Here is a 20,526-nt window from a genome sequence, read left to right on the forward strand (position 1 = left end):
GTCGGTGTCAGCATAGGTTAAGTTTCATTGTCCTTTTGCAGTTGTATACGAAGGACGGTGGAATCACTTGAGTTATATGTTCTAGCAAAAACGCAACAAAGAATACACATTAAAGAAGAAGCAAATTTTGCCTTCCCCTTTGTGTCGTGCAGTGGCAGAACTTTGCCAGACTTCCATGTGAGTGCAGATGTTGCAGACACCAGGAAGTAATAAGCTGATGTTCTGTTATAAAAGACAGCAATCTCTGCAACTCTACATGGAAAGAAACTCCGATACTGCTCCTGTAGCTTCATATTAAAGATGATACCCTCTTGCCTTTTTCTTCACAATATGAGAATCAAGGGTCTGCACTGGTTATTTGTTTTAAGGAACAGCCCTTTTCTCCTAGATTAAGCCAGGTTGCAAAGTGAATTTGTCATTTATGCAAAGTTTAATAGCATAGAAAAAATTAGTTGCATTGCTCTTTATCTGTACTGTGGGAAGGGAGACAGATTATTGAAGCATGTTGCCTTGGGGCATACACTTAACTTTAAATATCACTTTAGAATAAATAGAAGGAGTTTTAGGGTGGAAAGAAAATTTTCTCAGAACTCTTATTTGACAGAGAACTCTAAAAAGGAATGGCTTTGTTTGACATTGCTAGCATGGTTTTATTGAGAACGGTGGCTTGTGTATAATTGGACTTGCAATTTTTGTTTCCCTGTTATTTTAACTGATATTTGAAAACCAGTACAAAAGTCAAGGCTTTTTTGCATAATATATATTTTTACCTCAGTCTCAAGATATATATGCTGAATTTAACAAAATAGGAGAGAGAGTGTCTGAAAGTAGCAATAATCAGCTATCGCATGCTTGCGGGAGGGGGCTTTAGAACATACCTCTGCTGTAGGAGAACACTTCTACTTTGCTACTTGCTTTTCAAAGCGAGAGAAAAAATGTAGCCTGAGCAGCTTGCACTGAACTCCAACTTCGAAGCAATGCTGAGTGAAGAATTCTGCACAAAGCATCAAAGAACTCTGTTTCTACAGAAAAGCTGCAGAAGTTCAGCTTTGGGATTAACGCTACTCTAACTGCTTTTTTATGGGAGACCTTTTGTGTGGGAATAGGGATCTTGCCGGAAAACAAGGCAGTAAGAAAGCAGCCTCCCTGAAGGGCAGTGTGGTTGCATCAAATACTAACATTTGATATGATGGATAAATCTATAATTTTTGACACAATGCACATTATGCTTTTCCCTTCCTGTTACTTAGGAACATTTTGGTTGTTTCTTAGTGGAGCTGTAGTAACTGAGGTTTGTGCTGAGACAGCAGCTTTTCTGCAGTTCAGTTACACTGTTTCAAATGCAAGATTAAAAAGGTCTTTAGATACAACCAAGTAGCAATGGGTCTGTAGAAGCTACAGATTGGTTCATCTATTCGTCTATTAGTAATTTTAATTCAWCCAGGTTAGCCTATGCCTTTAATAGAAGACTTGATAGAGAAGAACTTTTATTAGGCAACTCTGAATTTGACATAATTCTTAGTTTGTTCTGGGAGGGAGGTGTTCCCTTCCTATACTTCTGCACAGTGAGTGTGCTTGCTGTAATCCCTCTGCCACTAGATGTTGCTGTACGAGTGATTGATACAATGTTATCTGAGGCTGAATGGATTATACTCTAAGAAAAGGAGGAGGTATCGCTGAAACAGTATTATAGCCTATTCTGAAATTAATATTCCGAGACATTTGTTTGAGACGTTTTTAGAATTTATTGGCTCTGTTATATTAGTCATAAAGACTGTTTCTCTTTTGTGTGCTCAGCAGTATGCTAGTCCTTTTTCCAATTATGTAGGCTTTTCATATGTCTATAGAGCTAGGAACTAGACTTTCATATATCTATAGTCTAGGTAGTGAGGAAAAGAAAAGGCAACAAAATGTAACTCAAATAGCTGAAAGGTTTGCGCAGGAACTCTGCTCTGTAGCATCTATAACTTTTCATTTGATGAAGGACGGCAGTGGAAGAAAATCATTATACATTCTAGCATGAAGTATAATCAGTTTTCGGGAGAAATTTTTGTCCTTGCATCACTTTGGTTGTTTTTTTTTTTAAGCACTACATTTTTTGATGAAGGAATGCTTATCTCCTTGGGGGGTTGCTGTGTTTATTCTATACAGAAGTCTCCAAATAGAAGAGCTCCATGAGGGTGAACTGAAGTTATCCTAGGGAAAAATTTCATTGCATGGATTGTATAAACTCATTGAGACTGAATTAAAGCTGGAAAGGAATCTTCAAGTGAATAAAACAAGAAGTTTGGAATTGGATTTGGGGAATTTGGGCTTGGAGATGCCTCAGGTAAGTCTGGTGTGTTATGATCTTACTTGTTTCTGTAAGTTATTTTACTCCTCGTTTTTTTTTTTTTTTAAAAAAAAAAAAAAAAAAAAAAAAAGGTTTAAGAGCATGTTTGCCTGGTATCAACAGGGAGAATTTATAAGAGAACAAGTGATGTCCTGGTAGTATCATCTATGGTGAAAGATATGTTACTGCTCTTGTTACTATATTCGTTCATGCAGCAGAATTCAGCAAAGTTGTCTTCCTGATGAGGGTAGATGCCTGGAAAACAAGCTTTTACTACTTCAGTGATCCACACGTCAGCACACTGACTGAATGAGCAGTACAGTGTTTCTCCCTTTGCAACTCTCAAGGCAAGCATGGCTGGAAAGGAAATAGAGTTCTGAAATTAAAAGTAGCAGAAAGCGTGGTGGCCTGTTTCCTGTACTTCCAGTCATCTTGCATAATATTTCTTAGCAAAATTCCACTTAATTCGCAAGGGATGTAAAGCAACTTAGTTGTAGTAAATTTTGCTATGGTTACAATCTCAGATAAAAGTTTTTCAAGTTTTAATAGTTACCAAAGCAACCAACACTGCTTTAGTAGGAAATGGTGTATATTAGGATGAAGGCCCTGCAAGCGTGTAGTGCCTACTGATACTCCCAGTTCTTGCCAGTATGCTCCTTCTACAAATGCTAACGTATCCCTAAACTTGCCAAACACATGAGAATTTCAAACCAACAAAAAAGAATGAATGAGCAATGCTCTTGCAGTTACATGATGAATACAAATGTGTCCTTTGTGATTAAAGTGCTGAATGTTGCTAGCTGGCTCTTGAAGCGTATTCTCTCACTCTGAGAAATGACATGCTTATCTGTATAGGTAAAAGCATTCCAGCTGCAAGTATGAATTCAGAGAACTGAATGAAGTGACAATCTTTTTATGTTTTGTTGAAGTAAAGAATATACCTTTTTATAGCTTGTGTCAAAATTCAGTATCAATTTTATTGTAGCCCAGTGTGAGCGGAATGGACCCTCCTTTTGGGGATGCCTTTCGGAGCCATGTGTTTTCAGAGCAGACTCTGATGAGCACAGATCTCTTGGCAAGCAGTTCAGATCCAGATTTCATGTATGAACTGGTAGGTCGTCTTCCTGTGTGTGTGTGTGTGTGTACGCCTGCGCGTAACTACCTCTTCTTGATTAACAGCCTGAATCCATGTAGTCGTAGAAGGATATTTGTTCCACAATGCTAGATGATGATTTGTTAGTGCTTGTTACTGATCAGGGAAGAGCCTAACTGCTTATCTAGCAAATGTGATGCTTCATCAATAGACGCTTGTTCAAGCTGGGCAGTAGGAAAGGCTTGTCATACAACTCTCAAATTGGAGCTATGTTGATTTTATGTAATGGGGCTTCAGACTCTAACTTGCAAACAATCTTTTCTGCAAGAGCAGCTATATGCTACTTCAGYCAAGCTGTGAATGCAAGAGAAGCAAAATAAAAGTTAACTCATGAGCTACTTATGTTAGCAACACTCATTGATCTTTCCTGCATCATAGGAGAAAGTTAGCTCTCACTCATTAATCGGTCTGGCTAGGGTGAGCCTTTCAAGAGACTGGTAAACTTGAGCATATTCCGTTTCTCGCATGGAAAGTTTAACTTAGGTTAATGGAGACTAGAATGGTTTGCTGTTGATGTCTTTCATATTTGAGGTGCACAGATGTTGGTTGTAGTTTAGTTCCTAGCGATCAGATAAATCTGCAATAACAGAAGAAAAAAATCCATCGGCACTTGACKTGTATCTTTAGCTGTCTCTTCAGAAGGACCTGTAGCTGGAGTATGAAAATTAGATTTCAGTCTGACTGTCAAAACAAGATTTTAATTGGAAGTTGAGGTGTCTTCATGTATTATCATTCACTGGAATAAGTTTTACCATTTAAGTAGAGGACAGAGATGATTTAATTCTTTTTTTTAATGTTAATTTTTGGTTTGTCTTATTGTGCACAGGACAGAGAAATGGACTATCAACAAAGCTCCAGAGACAACTTCCTTTCCATGGAGGACTGCAAAGACCTTGAGAGCTTGGAGTCTTTTACGGACAACCTGGACAAAGAAGCTGCTTTCACCTCGAAGTGGGAGCAGTGGGATACGTACTGTGAAGACTTAACTAAGTACACTAAACTAACCAGTTGTGATATCTGGGGAACAAAAGAGGTGGATTATCTGGGCCTTGATGACTTTTCAAGCCCGTACCAAGATGAAGAAGTGATAAGCAAAACACCAACTCTGGCTCAGCTTAATAGTGAGGACTCCCAGCCTGTTTCAGATTCACTCTATTACCCTGATTCCCTCTTTAGTGTAAAACAAAACCCTTTAAATTCTCTGTTACCTGGCAAAAAAATTACAAGCAGAGCAGCAGCCCCAGTCTGTTCCTCCAAGAACATTCAGGCTGAGGCACCTTTGTCGGACTATGTTCAAAAGGCGAGCAAACCTGCAACTCAGCCTGCTTCCAGCACGCAAATCATGGTGAAGACCAATGTGTACAATAATGAGAAAGTGAACGTTCATGTTGAATGTAAAGACTATGTTAAAAAGGCAAAAGTAAAGATCAATCCTTTACCACAGAGCAGACCAGTGCTGAGCCAGACGCATGCAGATGCAGCAAAGGAAAACACCTGCTATTGTGGTGCTGTAGCAAAGAGACAAGAAAGAAAAGGAATAGAGTCCCCACATAGTCACAGTACTCCTCCAGTTTTGCCTTTTAAAGAGACTCAAGAGCTGCTCCTCAGTCCACCCCAGGAAACCCCAGGGCTTRTTGCAGGAGAGAGCAGTCTTTCTGCCAGCACATCAGTGTCAGATTCTTCACAGAAGAAAGAAGAGCACAACTATTCTCTCTTTGTCACAGACAGTTTGGGTGAGCAGTCAACCAAAGGARACCCTGAAGAAGATGAAGAGGATGAGGACGATATTGAAGATGAGGACCATGATGAAGGATTTGGTAGTGAGCATGAGCTGTCTGAAAATGATGATGAGGAAGAAGATTATGAAGATGACAAAGATGATGACATCAGTGATACTTTCTCAGAACCAGGTACCAGCAGTGTTGGAGTTTGTTAAGGTTAATGAATCTGTCTGCAGAGTGGGAAAGAATGTTTTTGAGTGCTTTATAGTTACAGATGAACAACACTGGTCTTAAGTGACCAGCTTGCATCCTAGATTTTCAGTGTCCTTTGTAAAATGTAATTAATAAAAGCTTTGCAAGATAGGTGTTTTCCCTGTTTCTAAAAAAAAAACTAGATAAACTGTAATCATAAAACAGAAAAGACAATAGAGCCTAAGGTCATTAACCTGCAATTGTCGTCTTCCTTTTGGTGGATTGATAGGCTGTGCAGAGCTTTCTACTGCTTCATTAGGCTGCTGCCTAATACATTCAGAGCTGTAACTCTTGATAGCTGTTATGAAATCATAGCCTGACTAAAATCATTCCATCATTTATACAAGCCCTGCTGTACATATGGTTTTCCACAAAACCCCCAGAATACCTGCCACTGAAACTAGTGGAATGATTTGTTGGTGGTTTTCAGCAGTAACACTAAGTGGGTCTGCAAAAGATACTGAATTCTTCTCCTCTGCATKTAGAAAGGGAGCATTAACGACAAAAATAAGAACTAACCTTCACCTAGAAGGTAACAAGGCAGTAACAGTTTGTAAAAATAAAATCTATAGAGGGGAAGGGACAGGCCTGTAACCAAGTATGAGTTTAATTGTAGAGAACATATTATTCACATTTTATAAACACTTTCTAGTAGAACTAAGGTATTCAAACTTTTGGCAGTACATAACTGGGGGTGGAAAAAGGCAGCTGAAATTTTCCCTTTCTGGAATAGCAGCTTCCTTAAGGAACACTGATGTTTGTCATAATGAACTCTACGATCAGTTAATTATTTTGGAAGGAGATTTCATGAGTGGGCTTTAAACTTGTTAAGTGTTACGCCCTTCCTGTTACTTTTATGTGTATGTAACGCRTTTTTATTAGCATTTTAAGATCTCGCCCTCTCTTCTGAATTGAGCTCCCTGTACTTATTCTTCCTTTTGAGGCTTTGTGTAGCTATTACAGYTCTCTGTAATATAACGTGATTGCTGAACTACACAGCGCCTTGCAGCCCACGAAGGCATGTTGCACAGAAAGCCTGGTAATCTTGAAAAAAGAGACATCATATTAAAATGCTGGGATTTCAGTTGGTGGAATTATATTAACTACTTGCTGTCTTTGAAATTTTACTGACAAGTAACTGACCCCAGCATCCGTGTGCAACCACATGGTGCAGTACAGTGACTGAGGAACTTGGCCAATACAAGGGGACTAGAACTTTAAGTAAGTGAAGCCATTCACCTTGAGTGTGGTGATACTAAGATATGGTATCACTCTATGTTTTTATTATAYTAGAAGATAGTGTCTCCAAGTATTTTAATTATATCACACCAAAACTTTGTTTTGCCTTTTGTACCCTCAGACTGAAGGTGAATACTATGGAAATATATTCTAAAAAGGAACATGCCATTGGAAGATCTAACCTTCTATGGTACTGAAAGCAAAATTAGTTCAAAAATTTAAAGTGAAGGTATATTTTATTAAAAGGACAAAGACTTACTTGGTTGTTATTGACCCTCTGATACATATATTTAATACATAGTATACTTTTGTTTACTCTTCTTTGCATGTTTTGAGAATGCATGAAACATGGCTTCACCAAAATCAATTTGCTCCCCTTTACTGTTGTTTAAAAGGCTTCTGTATGTATGTGTAAAACTGTACATGAATCCTCCTTTTGTCATTGAATTTCTGTAGAGAGAGAGTGTGAGTGTGTGCATATATATATATAGATATAGATAAAAAGATAAGTTAATAGGTTAAAATGCTGATTTTAAAGATCTGATATTTGCATTTTTTCACTATTTKAATAATTTATAATCCTCTTAAATTGGGCTTCAGTGTATATGACTTCCATGTTCTGTAGTTTAAATAGAGATCTAGTCTTCCCATAACACAAGAGATTTAATTTAAATGCTTTCTTAAAGCACTGGAGTTACTTTCTTAAAGCACTGGAGGTTACTTGCCTAAGGAAATACTTAGATCTAGTGAACTTCAGAGACTGGTAGAAATAACTAAAAGATTGTAATTAGTTATTGAGCAAGTTTGGGCAGCAATATTTMTTATTATCATGATACATGATATAGATGTAGTGATTTTCATCCCTTCAAAAGCCTGTTTATAATAGGAATTATCAACCCAGACATGTTCTGGTATTAAAACTTTTTTTCACCATTGCTAGCATATTTTATTGTAAATAACTGCTTTTCAAATCAAATAGGAGATTCCAGAAAAGGGGCATGTGGCAATTAATTAGTCTTCCATAGAACTAGAGTGCAGAAGAAACAGCTAGAACAAGTAAAGGGCTTGCGGACACGTGGGAGTTGTTTTAAAAGGTTGCACTGCATTTCTTCTGAGCATCTGTGCTATCAGCGGGGGGAAAATCACTCTGAATAGTTTGACAGAAGTCCATGTGATTAAATGGCAGCGTTCAAAAAAGCACAAAACCGTCTCTTTATTTTTTTTTTTAAATCTGTTAAGTTGCAGAAGTAATATTTATCCTGATCTCTCTTTTATTAATCTAACCTCTGCAAATTTAAAGCTAAAATCACAGTAAGGGATGTGAACCAAAAATTTATAGGAGTGGCTTCGTAAGGACCTGAAAGTTAAGTGCAAGAACACTTTCAGATTTGTTAGAAGCCCACCAAAAAAAGTGAGACTCCTATATGAGCTTTGCATAAGAGGAGAATTCAAGAAAGACGAATCCAGTGCGGAAAAGCTGATCAGATCGCAGTGCTGCTGTGTATTACAGACTTGGTTAGGACACTGAGCGCTTGCCTGTTCTGCATACCTTTAAAATGATAGGTGTTAAAATGTTAGAGTTGCAAGGTAGGATGCATACAGTCACCATGATTTAAACTGCCAATTTARTCATGGTTTAAGTAAGTGAACAGGAAGTCTTGCTTTTTAACCTTGTATTATATTTGTATACATCAGCTTGTAAAGAGATTTGTTGTCATTGGTTGGCCTAATTATGTGCAGTTGTGATGATGGGCCAYATTTATACATATCTATACAATGAGCTGCATACCTTGAAGTTTTTAAAGAGCTAAATAATTGAGGTTTGGGATTTTTGTTTGTTTATATTTTAGATTATTTTGATGTAAACAATCAAACAACTCCTAGATTAAATTGAAGTTCAATAAAAATACTTTAGGAATTTGAAACTATATTTAATGTAATCTACCGTAATCATTTTGACCATATATGGGAAAATGTCTTTCAGAAAACATGTTTTATTGTTCAATTCTGTTCAGATCATTTTGTTTAAAATACCATCTCTTTTTTATAAATYAGTGAATCAAAGTAAATAAATTTTGTAATGATTAGTAACAGAACTTCAGAATGGATTTCATTCTTCTGTACCTAAATTTATTCATACTTTGGAAAACAAGGTGAGAGAGAGCTAAATCAGAGCAAGAAAGTTTGTCCCCTTTCAACTTGTTTCTCAAGTGCAAACAGACTAATTAAATAGACTTTTAAAATAACTTCGCTACTGTTTTTTGTGCTACTGTTAGAAGATGATGTAGAGCTTTGGTATATGGGGCCAAGGCTTGTGAAACTTGCAGCTTCACATTCATTTAGTGATTGGGCTTTCTTTAAGCTTCAGCAGCATATRTGATGTTTTGAAGTGTGTTCTTTTTTAATTAAATGCTGCATGTAGTATTTCAGTACATAAATGGTATAGTATGTTTACCTTAATATAGGTTGTCTTAATTTCATTTTATAAAGCTTATGTAAGATCTAAGAGTTTTTTTTTTCATAAATGATGTTTAAACATTTTATTGCAATCTGGATATTGGCATTATAGTTTCAGTGTATTTCAAGAACAGATTATACCAAGTACATCATAATGTAACTCTAAAATACTGTGTAGTGTTGCTGTGGATCATTTCTTTGTCCCACTAAAGAGGTGAAGGAAAGAGATGGAACGGTTTGTGTCCAGATCCCTTCAATTTGTATGTTCTTTACTTACAGACTTTAGTGCATAGTCCTGATAACAGAGCCTCCTATACTGGGACTTGGTCTTCCTTTAGTCTAATAGAGATGGATGGTTTGGTTTATTTCCCAAAGCTGTTTAAATGCAAGATGCCACAATTTTGCTTTGTTTATTAGTCTTTTGCTAATCCATCTTTATTTTGATTATCCTTTTCTTTCTGTGTTCATTGTGATTGAAGACTAATTAAAGATGTGGAGGAGAGTTAGGATTATCTTCCAGCAAATTAAAAGAGGAAATGATGAAGGTAGAAGAACACTGTCCAACAGCTGTCATCTCTACTCTATAGTAGTAAGATTGTGAGGGAGAAAAGCAATAGGTCTTAAGGGGTCAAAGAACAGAAAGGGGCTTTGAATGCATAAATAATTTGTCTCTGTTCAGCAAATGAAGAACCATTACTGGCTGATTGTCTGTTCCTGGATTTAAGGCAAATATCCAGTAACAGTTGAGGCTGAAAACTGAGTCCATAAGACAATGCAAAACAGGCCATTGTCTGTCTTTTTGCTCTTAATTTCTTGAAAACAATTGAAAGGTTAGAAATAGTCTTGTAAACATTTAATAAACAATACAATGCATTATTTTAGGATATGAAAATGATTCTGTGGAGGATTTAAAAGAAATGACTGCCATATCCTGTCGGAAAAGAGGCAAACGAAGATACTTCTGGGAGTACAGTGAGCAACTAACACCATCCCAACAAGAAAGAATGCTGAGGCCATCTGAGTGGAACCGAGATACGTTACCAAGTAACATGTATCAGAAGAATGGTCTCCATCATGGTAAGAATAGAGTCCTAGCTACACGTGAATGTCTTTGCTAAAGCCTGCACCAAAGTAGCCAAACTCTCACACCTGAAATTGCTGAGAAGTTGTGTTTTGGCCATGAAAATAAATCATTAAAACACTGATGACTGTTGCTCAGTTAAGTGTGCAGCACAGTGTCCAAGGAAGGCACAGTGAACATACAGTGGTAACTGTCAGAGTGGTTTCTTCCAGAGCAAGGTGGAGGAACTGAGATTTGTAACTCCCAAGATTCTTGCTGGAAACCCCAAGAGTTGTGATTTTTTTTTTTACAGTTATGATACTGTAAATATCATAGATGGGTCACATGACTGATGTTTACTCCTGAAAGGTGTTAGACGGATTTGGTATTGCTTGTATTAGAAGAAAACTGCCAGTGGTCTGAGATGCAAAGTTCACTTTATCTGCAGTGTGAAGTGAAGGACCAGCAATGAGATGTAACTGTCTCCTCTAGCTCCTTCCTATTTGCTCCTGTCACCAGTGTGACTGCAGCTCAGAGAAGCGCTTTTGCGAATAAACTATTTCTTTAAAATACCCTCTTAGGAGCTTAAACCAATTGATCTCATAACTATATTTTATTGTTACAACTTTTTGACTGCCAACTTGCTGTACTTCCAACATGACTAACATCACTGAGAACAAACTCCTCTTAGGAATAATGTTTGTTTTCTTGTCATAAGACCTCTTTGGTATGCTGTTCCCTTTGACTGAAGGAACAAAACGAAATAAACTGATGCGACTATAATATTAATGTTTTCATACAATTGCAAATTGTTAGCTTTAATGTTGGCATTTACCTTATTTTAAACCACAAGATTTGCTTTTGGTTCCTTGTAGATTTATTCAGGGAAGAAAACTTTTGTGTGTGTGTGGGGGGGTATTATTATACTTAGTTTTCAAATTCATAGCTTGCAGTGGAATAGCAATACCTTCAAGTCCCTATCCATACTGATTCTTATAAATACTGGTTCTCACTGGTTCTTTTGGTTCTTCACACTGGCATGTGTTGCAGGTCAGACATCTATACTTGTTTCTTTGTTRTTTAATAACACGACTTGTAGAGGCAAGTGCCCTTTAACTCTATATGCAGGAGATTTACAGAAGCAAACACAATTTAGCATCCAGAAGCTACAGAATATAATGYGTGCAGGACTTTTTTTCTTTTTATATACACACGTGTCAATGTCATCTTCTATCTCAGATATACAGGCTAAATATCAACTCTCTGATAAATATTTCTGGAGCAGGTTTTGTCAGTTCTGTTACAATTTTCATGCAGTTACCTGTAACAGCTGGCATTTTTCAGTGAAGATCTAGAGAGAAACATTTACCAGTGGCAGAATATCCTAAGGAATACAAATTTTATCTCAAATATGTGTATTTCCTCAGGAAAACTTGGCCTGAAGTAGCTTCAAATACATCTAAAAGGGGTTGGCTGGCCCTAACTTGGATCATTTAATATTATTATCGTTGAAGATCATTGCAGTACCAGGTCTCCATACTCTTTCTTAATGCAGAACTTCAGGAATAAGATTATTTAGGAGTTTTAGCAACTTGCGTGAGAGAATTTACTGGCAGAAACCAGAGTTAGCAAGTTAGAGTTGGGGCAAAACAAGTGTGTTTGAACTTGTGACATACCTTTTTCAGCACTGTTGTGTGCATGCTGTCCATCACTTCCAATTCGTTTCTATCCTGGCCAGCAGTATTGCTCTTATCTGATCTGGATATAATACGAATTGTACGAAGTTGTTTGTCTGGAAATGCTATTGTGAAACGCSTAGAGATTGCACAGTTCAATTCTGTTGTTTTGTAATGAACAAAGGAACTTCACCTACACCAAAATATAATACATATTTAAGAATATTTTTTCACAGGTTTGTATACATATTCTATCACTTCCCAACCCAATTTTCTGCATATTCAAAACAGGAAAATATGCAGCAAAGAAGTCGCGGAGGACTGATGTAGAAGACCTAACTCCCAACCCCAAAAAACTTCTACAGATTGGTAATGAACTGAGGAAACTGAATAAGGTGATCAGTGACCTGACACCAGTTAGCGAACTTCCCTTAACTGCCAGACCGAGGTCAAGGAAAGAAAAGAACAAACTGGCTTCCAGGTAAATCTTAGTTAGTACTATTGGATGAATAAATCAGGATTACTTCAGGTGTACAAGTTAGGCCTAACTAATTTTTTGCTTCAAGAGAACCTGCTTCATCTTGGCAGTCCCTGTGACAGATTTATTACCTATTTATCAAAAAGCAGGACACCTGTGGCTTTTGAGATCTAGTTTGTGTGTTCCCTAAATAATGATTTATTTCCGTTAGAAGCTGGCATACTTGTCTGCAAGGCAAATGCTCAATGCAGTGAGAAAATGTGAAATAGAACCAAATATAGGTAGCAGTGCGTTTTCAGTGAGGGTGAGTGAGTAGATGATTTTGTACATCACAGCTCTGCAAGTATTGGTTAATAGTAAGTTCATATGGCTAATGGAAACAGATGCTCTTATTATTCTGGAAGTTTTGAAAACCGTTCTAATTCTTCTTACTATAGGGCTTGTAGACTAAAGAAGAAAGCCCAGTATGAAGCTAACAAAGTAAAACTCTGGGGTCTCAACACAGAATATGGTAAATATGACTCTTCACTTGTTAGTTTTTCTTACATTCTTAATGCAAAGCTCTGATTTGCATTTTCATGTAACCTGGATCATAACTGGCAGTGTATAGAGAAAACAATGCTGGTGACTGCTTCATAGAGGGAATATAAATTGGGTTACCTGCAGTGTTGAGCTGCTTTACAGATAATAATGTAATGGTTTTGTTTGGATGAGATATGACACCTTTAACACTTCTTTTAGATGACAGTGTGTGGACAACTGAGTATCTTTTTGCTCCAGAGGGAATATGGTGTAATCCTCATCTAGTTTTTTTTTTTCTTTGCAGATAACTTACTGTTTGTGATCAACTCTATTAAACAAGAAATTGTTAATCGAGTACAGATTCCTAAAGATGATAGAGGAGTCAACATGGAACAAAAATTGAATGTGCTTATTAAAGATACTCTTGGTAAGCAATAAACTTAATGTATTTGCCTGTATGCAAAGAGACATGTAATTTATGGAGTGTTAGATTGGAAACCATTTTTGGTATAGAGAAGAAAGAAGCATTGCCTAATTATAAGCTTTCTAGGCCTTTTGCTTGGTCACTGACCAGAATGTTTATTGGCTTTATATCACGCAGAGGAATGTGCAAATAAGTGCAATTAATGGTAATCTTATAATGTATTTTATTAACTTTCCTTTTTTAGGGCTACCTGTAGCTGGACAGACATCAGAATTTGTGAACCAAGTTTTAGAGAAGACTGCGGAAGGAGACCCCACTGGTGGCCTTGTAGGGCTACGAATACCAATGTCAAAAGTTTAAAACATCGCTTCGCCTGTTCTCATCGGTCAGATTCTACCTGTGTTGTCAAGTACTTCATTGTAAATTGCATTTTGGTCTGCATGTCAGTTTAGCATTACATAAACACTTACAATTAGGTTCCATTGTTTTAAATAACAATGTAGTAAAATAAATCAAAGCATGATTAAAAAAAAATGCTTAATAGCATTTTTGGAGCATAAACCAGATAGTTTCAAAACTGCTTTAGGCTTAACTACAGAGATTAGAATTCTTTTTAAAATTAAGTTATCTAGGACCAGACTGTATCACTCTTGTTTTAGAAGCAAAAACATGTTTTTGCAAGTGAAAATTTTTAGCATATGCCAGATATTGTGGCAAGTTTATGCTCCATGTAAAATAAGAGGAAGCATTTTTTGCTAAAACTGTCAATTTAAAGGGTTTTTTTTGTTTGTTTGTGGGTTTTTTTTGTTTTGTTTTGTTTTGTTTTTTTTTTTAGAATTATCGAGTTTTCTTTTTTCTTCTAAAAAAGAATAAACAGTAAGCTTTCTTTGCAACCATTAACTTGTACATAGCACACGTGGCATTAGAGCTGGTGTGCCATATAAAACTTTAATTTTCTGAGCTTAATATAGTATTTAAGTGTCTGTGCAAGTAAGAGAAAAAACGTATATTCTTTGTGCCTTGTATTTTGGGGGGAGAGCTATCAGTATAAGCTGGTAAAGTTTTTGTATGAAGAAAACCCTGAGGGAAAAACAAGATGTATAGATGGTAAGATTATAGGTTTTAATGTACTTGTTCCAGCTCTTAAAATTTTTGAATGTATATAGGAATATGTTGAAAATGTAGATATATGCCACAGAGTCTATGTATTGTATAAAAGATGGCTCTAGAAAACTTAATTTCGGTACTTTGGCCGGAAGAAAACAAATACTTGCACATTAATGCGATTGTTTATTTTTGTACCAAAGACAAATGCAACTGATATGGCGAACTGCCAGTCTAAGTAAAGTTTTGCACAGCTTATATGATACTGTACTGAATGTAAAAACAAAAGAAAAAAGAAAAAAAATTAAAGGTCAGGGTTAGGGATCTTACTGAACTGTGAATTTTTTTGTTTGGGTCCAATTATCTACAGAAGGAGCATTCATACATAACAATATTATTTTGCTGTTCTTGTAGTTCGCTTCCATGGTAGATAAGTTGGTGGCCGTCTCTGAGTCTTTAAATCTTTTTTCTCTGCACTTACTGTAGGAGATTTTAATATATTTGGATTTTAGTAAGCTATTGGTAAAATAGTTTTCAACTTTGAGAATTTAAAAAAAAATATTTAGCTTGTTGTAGTATACTTCCACCAAACAACCAAAATAAAATTATTTTTATTGTAATGTGTATATATGTAAAGAGAAAAAAGAGCTACAAATATCTAATTCCTTAGTTGCCACTTTTCCAGTTGATGTATTATTATGCATGTGATGTTTCCAAGGATCAACACAGGCTTAAAAGAAAACAAAAAAAATTTATAGACTTTTATATTTTTGTACAGGTATTTCGAAACTAGCTTCTTCAAACTTATATGTGACTTATTCTTGTTAATTCAGTAGTTTCTATGATTGGGGAATATTAACACACAGTTCTTATTTGCTCTTCTGCTAATAAGAGTTGGCTTTGTAGTCAGTGTTAAAGTACAGATTAAAAGCTTTAGCCCTTGATGAGAAAGTCCTTTATCTCAAGGCAAGATCATTCTCTGGTTTCATGGACCTCCCTTACTTCCCTGTTTTTTCTCTCCCTATTTAAAATGACAGAACACTGTTTACTGAAAATAGAAATACCAAATATTTTCAAATGTAGCTGCTGAAAAAAAATGCAAAAGTCCATGAAGGCTTTCTCCCCACTCCCTTTGGGGAATTTCTCCATTTCTAGTTTGTCTGTTTGTACTGTGATTCCTTTTTGTTTATACGGAGATTATTTTTATATCCAAGCTTGTACTATAAAAAAGTCTGAATCGGTAATAGTGCAGTAAGAGTGACAGGTGAAGGTGGCAGTCCTGCCACCTACTTGCGAGTGTGCACACRGCTTACTTTGTGTCTAAATATTCTGGAAGACTCAAAAGGGAGGAGGAGGCCAAAATACCACTACTGAGCTGTACAGAAAGTTTTTCCTTCAAGAGACTGAACAAATACCCGGGGCAATTTAGGCAAAACCGTGAAAATCCACTTCAGACATGCAGAATCTGAGTGGAATTTGGGTGGTTTTGTTTCAGGTGGTTTTGTTGTTGCTCTTGAAGTGAGGTAAAAGTGAGAGTTGGCTGCTTCTTTACATAGTGGGTCAGATGTATTCTTATTGTAGGCATTGCTGATGTCGCAGTTATTCCAGAAATGCATACGGCCCATAAAAACCTCGACAAAGAATGTCTCTGTGAAGTGAAGGCCATGTCTATACCGGGATTTGAATACTGCTGTTCCCTTCTTACGAATGGTGTTAGCACACTGCTCGGATAAGAGGGGTCCTTATGCTATATCAAAACTGGGTAGACAAGGCAGCTTTTCTAAATATTATGAAAGCAGTTTTGCAATCAGGTAAAAACTTTTGCGACAAATTAAACTGACAAGGTATTAAAAAGCCCCTTTTTATTGCTCAGAAATACTGAGCAAGTATAACTTTATAGCTTTTTATTTTTGTCTGAAAACCAGAATATGATTTTGGTCTAGCATTTCAAAGTAGACTTTGAACCTTTAGTGAATTCCATACCCTTGCATTTCAGTGTTTTCTATGTATTATTTTAAGTTAAAGCTTTTAAATAGTTGAGCTTTTTAATGTTGACACTTTATTTTTTACCTATTTATATGTATGTATATCTTAGAAAAGCACTTTGTTTAAAAAGAAAAAAAAAAAAAGAAACTGCGTTTTATATGATTCCTGCCACTTGCTGCTAACTCTGGGCTGGTCAGAATGCTGCAGCGATACTTGATATAAATAAAAACCTGGCAGTAAAATGTAGAGTAAAGATAAGACCTTTCGCTGGTTTAACTTTATCATAAAGGTGACATAGGCAAGCTGTGCAGCTTTACATTTTAACCAGGGGACTCTGTGGCATTTAAACCGTCTAGAAATGGTTGTACTTTAATGCCAGTAACAATCTGCTTCCTCTAGTGTCATTAAAATATATACATTTAGTGTATACTTATCACAAACAAAAATCTTATAAGGGTATAAAAAACAGCAAATGTACATGTTCTGTTTTTTGGCAATTGTGGCATGCATTTTTGGATGATCTTTAGAGAAGACCATTTTCTAAAGATTTTCAGTGTTCATACATGGTATGTGGATCTTAATGAAGTCCTGGATTTTTTTTTGTTTGTTTGTTTGTTTGTTTGTTTTTGAGTGTAGGCATTGTGAATATTCACTTTTAATCCTATATCCAAAAACAATTATACACTTTTGATTTAATACAAACAGAAGCTCTTCCTTTATCTGATACACTGGATTCTCTAGAATTTGTTTCCATATTAAAAGCATGCTGTCATAACTGCTCTTGTTGAGATCTCGTCAGTCTGAATTTAGGTGCCACACTTTTTGAATTGATGGACTGCTTGTTCTACTGTACCATGTATGATTCTTGTCCTTTCCTACTTCCTTCATGACAGATTATGATGTGGCTTTTATATTGTGCCTTACTTGTACATCTAGAACTAAATGTTTTTCATTCCCCTTGAATTCTTCAAACCTATCCCTTCTGAAGGTGAATCAGAACTGATAAAAGCATCCTGAAGGGAGTTTGGATAGATCTGATTTCAATTCTTCTCAGTAGTAGTCATTTTGTATTTATATGGAAGACCAGTTTTTGAATGGCCTTGCAAAATTTGGGGGTGCTCATGGAGGGTGTTTTTTAAGCCCTAAGCCCCTTTTGCTAATACTTTCACTACCATGATTTATTGAATACATTTACTGATGTTTGTTGAGTACTTTTTTTTGGATGAGAGGGAGTTAGTTATAACTAAAGCTATGTTTAGGTGTGAATGAGGCTGGATTTTCTTATCATAACCAGTTTAAATCAGTGTGATTTAATGAAGCTGCATTGCTATAAAGCTGATGTGAGAGTTGGGCTCAGATGTGTTCATTTCCTAATCTTTATGTATAGCAGACTTTTTCCATACTGAGAAAAGTGGTCCAGGAAAAAGTGTTTTTTTAAATAAAATAAAACGGATGAAGGGTCTTTTAACTAATGTAAAAGGAAGCAGATGCTTCTGAAACAGTGGTGTCAGTTTGGATTTTGTTTGAAAAACAAGACACCTCCCCTGAAACAATTATCTGATACTTGCCTTCATTAATAAAACAGCTTAGTCACAAAATGTAAAGAATGGATATGCTTTTATTTTCCATAAATCATTTAAACATAGCTATTTTTTTAAAGCTGCAAAAGGCTTTATCAGGAGAATTATTTCAAAGGGTTGTATACAAGTTGCCTTCAGCAGAAATAGCAAATGCAATTCTGTTCCTCAAACTTGCTTGCTAGTCTTCCTGAAATTCTGTTGAGGCATAACCCAATTATGTAATATGAATGTTAGGATCTGAATTTGGCCTTGAGACCTGAATTTTGAGAATGCATCTAATCATGATTTTACTTTATTTTTAAGTTAGAGGCTTCAGTTGGAATCATCAAGTTAAGTGTGCTGCTAGATGTGGTCTTGGCTTATTGACACAGCCTTGCACAGTGCTGAAGTTTATTTTGTTTACCCCAGGGATCGTGTGAAGTACATTTCAAGCAGTTACTGTTTCGGTGACTGCTTCTTCTTGTAACTCTATTAAGGGCATTAGTATATTGAGAAAACACCACTCTTGAATATCTCCCAATATAAATTGGGATTCATAAATGTCATTAATGAAAGATGGCAATTCTAGGTTGTATCTTCACAGCATACAAAAATGTCTCTGTTTTTCTCTGATTTACATTTCACAACATGCCATGTTTTTGTCCCCCAATGCTTCTAGCATGATAAGAAGGTGTGTGTGTGCGCACTGAATTAATAATCCTCAGCCTTTTAGACATTCATGAACTTCCACAAGAGCAAATCCTGACTATGCATTTATCGTCTTTCTAACAAGCAGTGGAGCTAAAAGTGAAGCAAGATCTATTTTAAGACACAGGTTTTTTTTTTCATTTAAATAAAAAACAAACTCTTTAGGTAACAGTATTGTTATTTTTTCTTCATTGAAGAATATTTGATATTTAGGTACTTGAATTAACCCAAATTTGGATAAGTCAATTGGCTACAGTAAGAAAAACTTCTGGTTTGGATTTGGGACTGAAAAAAAGCACCCTCTAGCCTGACAAAATCTTCTGATTAAAAGAATAGCATCTACTTTGAATCAAATATTCTAGGATATTTCATCTAAGTAAAACTTTTCACTGCTATTTGTGGCTGAGTGAACTCTGAGGCTGACGGCACACACAGACATAGGTGATTGAAAGGCAATGGGAAAAAGGCATTTTAAAACATGGCATCTTGCTCTGCCTATGCTTGGGGTCATGATTGTAATGCTGTCCTTGATATTCTGTAATCAACTTCCAACTGGAGCTCAGAAAAACTTATTGAAAGTCTTGTCTCTGTTAAAAAAATAAATCTACTTGTTAAAAGCATGATCTGTTAAGAGTTGCAATGTTTAATGTTGGTTAATAGTTGTGCAGTTTTTATCTTTTTCCCCCCGAAAAGAGGCACAATTAAACTATTGACTTTGTTTACTCTGTCACCCTAGATTCCTAGCACTTCTATTCAGATACAAATTCATCAATGTATGCAACATCCTTTGTAATTTAAAATAAAAATTGTGGAGGAAAAACGGTCTCAAATCGTTGTGTGCGTGATCCTGGTGGTGGTGTCCTCTCTTAGACGCTTTGGTGGGGGTTTCTGCGTTCGGTATGGCATAGCTCCTACAACTCTCGATGCACGTTTCCTCCCTGAAATGTTGGCCTAACCTTGCAGGAAGCTTGAAGCGCCTCTCCCCTTTCTGCAGAGCAGGTACAGTAATGTACTGTGATGAAGTAAAGGCTTTCAGTGTTCCCGCTGCTTGCTGCAGTTTTTCTTTGGAAGGGGCCACTGCTAGGTAAGGAAACAATTTGCCTTTTTTTTTCTCCCTCCTTTCTCCTGGTCAGTGCTCATAGTAACCACTARCTCGCAAAGCGGCTGGATGGGTGTTTTATCACCTAGAGCCGAGACCGGGCACCGCCAGGCCGCTTCGCACACTCCCAAAAGGGCCGCCGAGGCGGACTCCAACCCCAGTGCCTGCTGACCGGGTCTAACCCGGGTCTGCGACGCCGGGGGTCCTAGCAYGGGACTGGGAAAAGACGTGGCAAAACGGGGGGGCGTTTGCAGACAAAAGCAGACGGATTCTCGCTCTTCCTTGCTGCGCTGTGCTTAGCGTGAGGCCCAGAGGCGCTTCGTGCCCTGCTGCCGAGGGTCAAAGACGCTGAGGTTGAGGCCTAAGCCCGTTTGGCGGGGGCGACGGCTGCCCTGCCGCCCCGGCCGGGCCTCGCGGGGGCAGAGGCCCTGCCGCCCCGGCCTCTTCCTCCTGCTCCTCTTCCTCCTCRCCCGGGAGCTYCTYGGGGGCCGCCCCAGCCTCTTCCTCCTGCTCCTCTTCCTCCTCGGGGGCGGGGGGAGGCCGGACCCGGCTCAGGCTGACTGCAGCAAAGGCGTCAAGGCCGGCCGGGCTAGCCACAAAACTACCAGATTTGCAGCAGTTGCGATATTAAAGGGAATRTGACAGGAATCATTTAGCAAACGATTGCTAATATCCAAAAGGAGGGGAAAAACCCGCGGTTCTGAAACCCGCCGGCACCGCAGCCGCGCCGCGGGCTCGCGGGGCTGTGTTAGGGCC

The 20,526-nt window shown here is 37.3% G+C and overlaps 1 protein-coding gene across 3 annotated transcripts; it reads left to right on the top strand.

The window, feature by feature from the left end:
* The first annotated feature begins 2,016 nt into the window (after nucleotides 1-2,016).
* CREBRF (CREB3 regulatory factor) lies at nucleotides 2,017-19,495 on the top strand. 3 transcript variants are annotated; one of them, XM_085298085.1, is made up of 9 exons: nucleotides 2,017-2,329; nucleotides 3,318-3,443; nucleotides 4,312-5,395; nucleotides 5,889-5,990; nucleotides 10,037-10,231; nucleotides 12,182-12,371; nucleotides 12,806-12,879; nucleotides 13,195-13,317; nucleotides 13,559-19,495. In XM_085298085.1, the coding sequence occupies exons 1-9, from the start codon at nucleotides 2,321-2,323 to the stop codon at nucleotides 13,672-13,674; spliced, it is 2,019 nt and encodes a 672-aa protein (XP_085154211.1). In that variant the 5' UTR covers nucleotides 2,017-2,320; the 3' UTR covers nucleotides 13,675-19,495. The 3 variants fall into 3 exon arrangements, with proteins under 3 accessions (XP_085154211.1, XP_085154209.1, XP_085154210.1); XM_085298083.1 differs by lacking the exon at nucleotides 5,889-5,990 and having other exon boundaries at nucleotides 2,018-2,329; XM_085298084.1 differs by lacking the exons at nucleotides 5,889-5,990; nucleotides 12,806-12,879; nucleotides 13,559-19,495 and having other exon boundaries at nucleotides 2,019-2,329; nucleotides 13,195-13,281.
* Nucleotides 19,496-20,526: the final 1,031 nt, after the last annotated feature.

This window comes from Rhea americana, unplaced genomic scaffold (assembly GCF_003343005.1).
Source record: "Rhea americana isolate MKP2758 unplaced genomic scaffold, rheAme1 scaffold_135, whole genome shotgun sequence".
In the NCBI taxonomy this organism is placed as follows: domain Eukaryota; kingdom Metazoa; phylum Chordata; class Aves; order Rheiformes; family Rheidae; genus Rhea; species Rhea americana.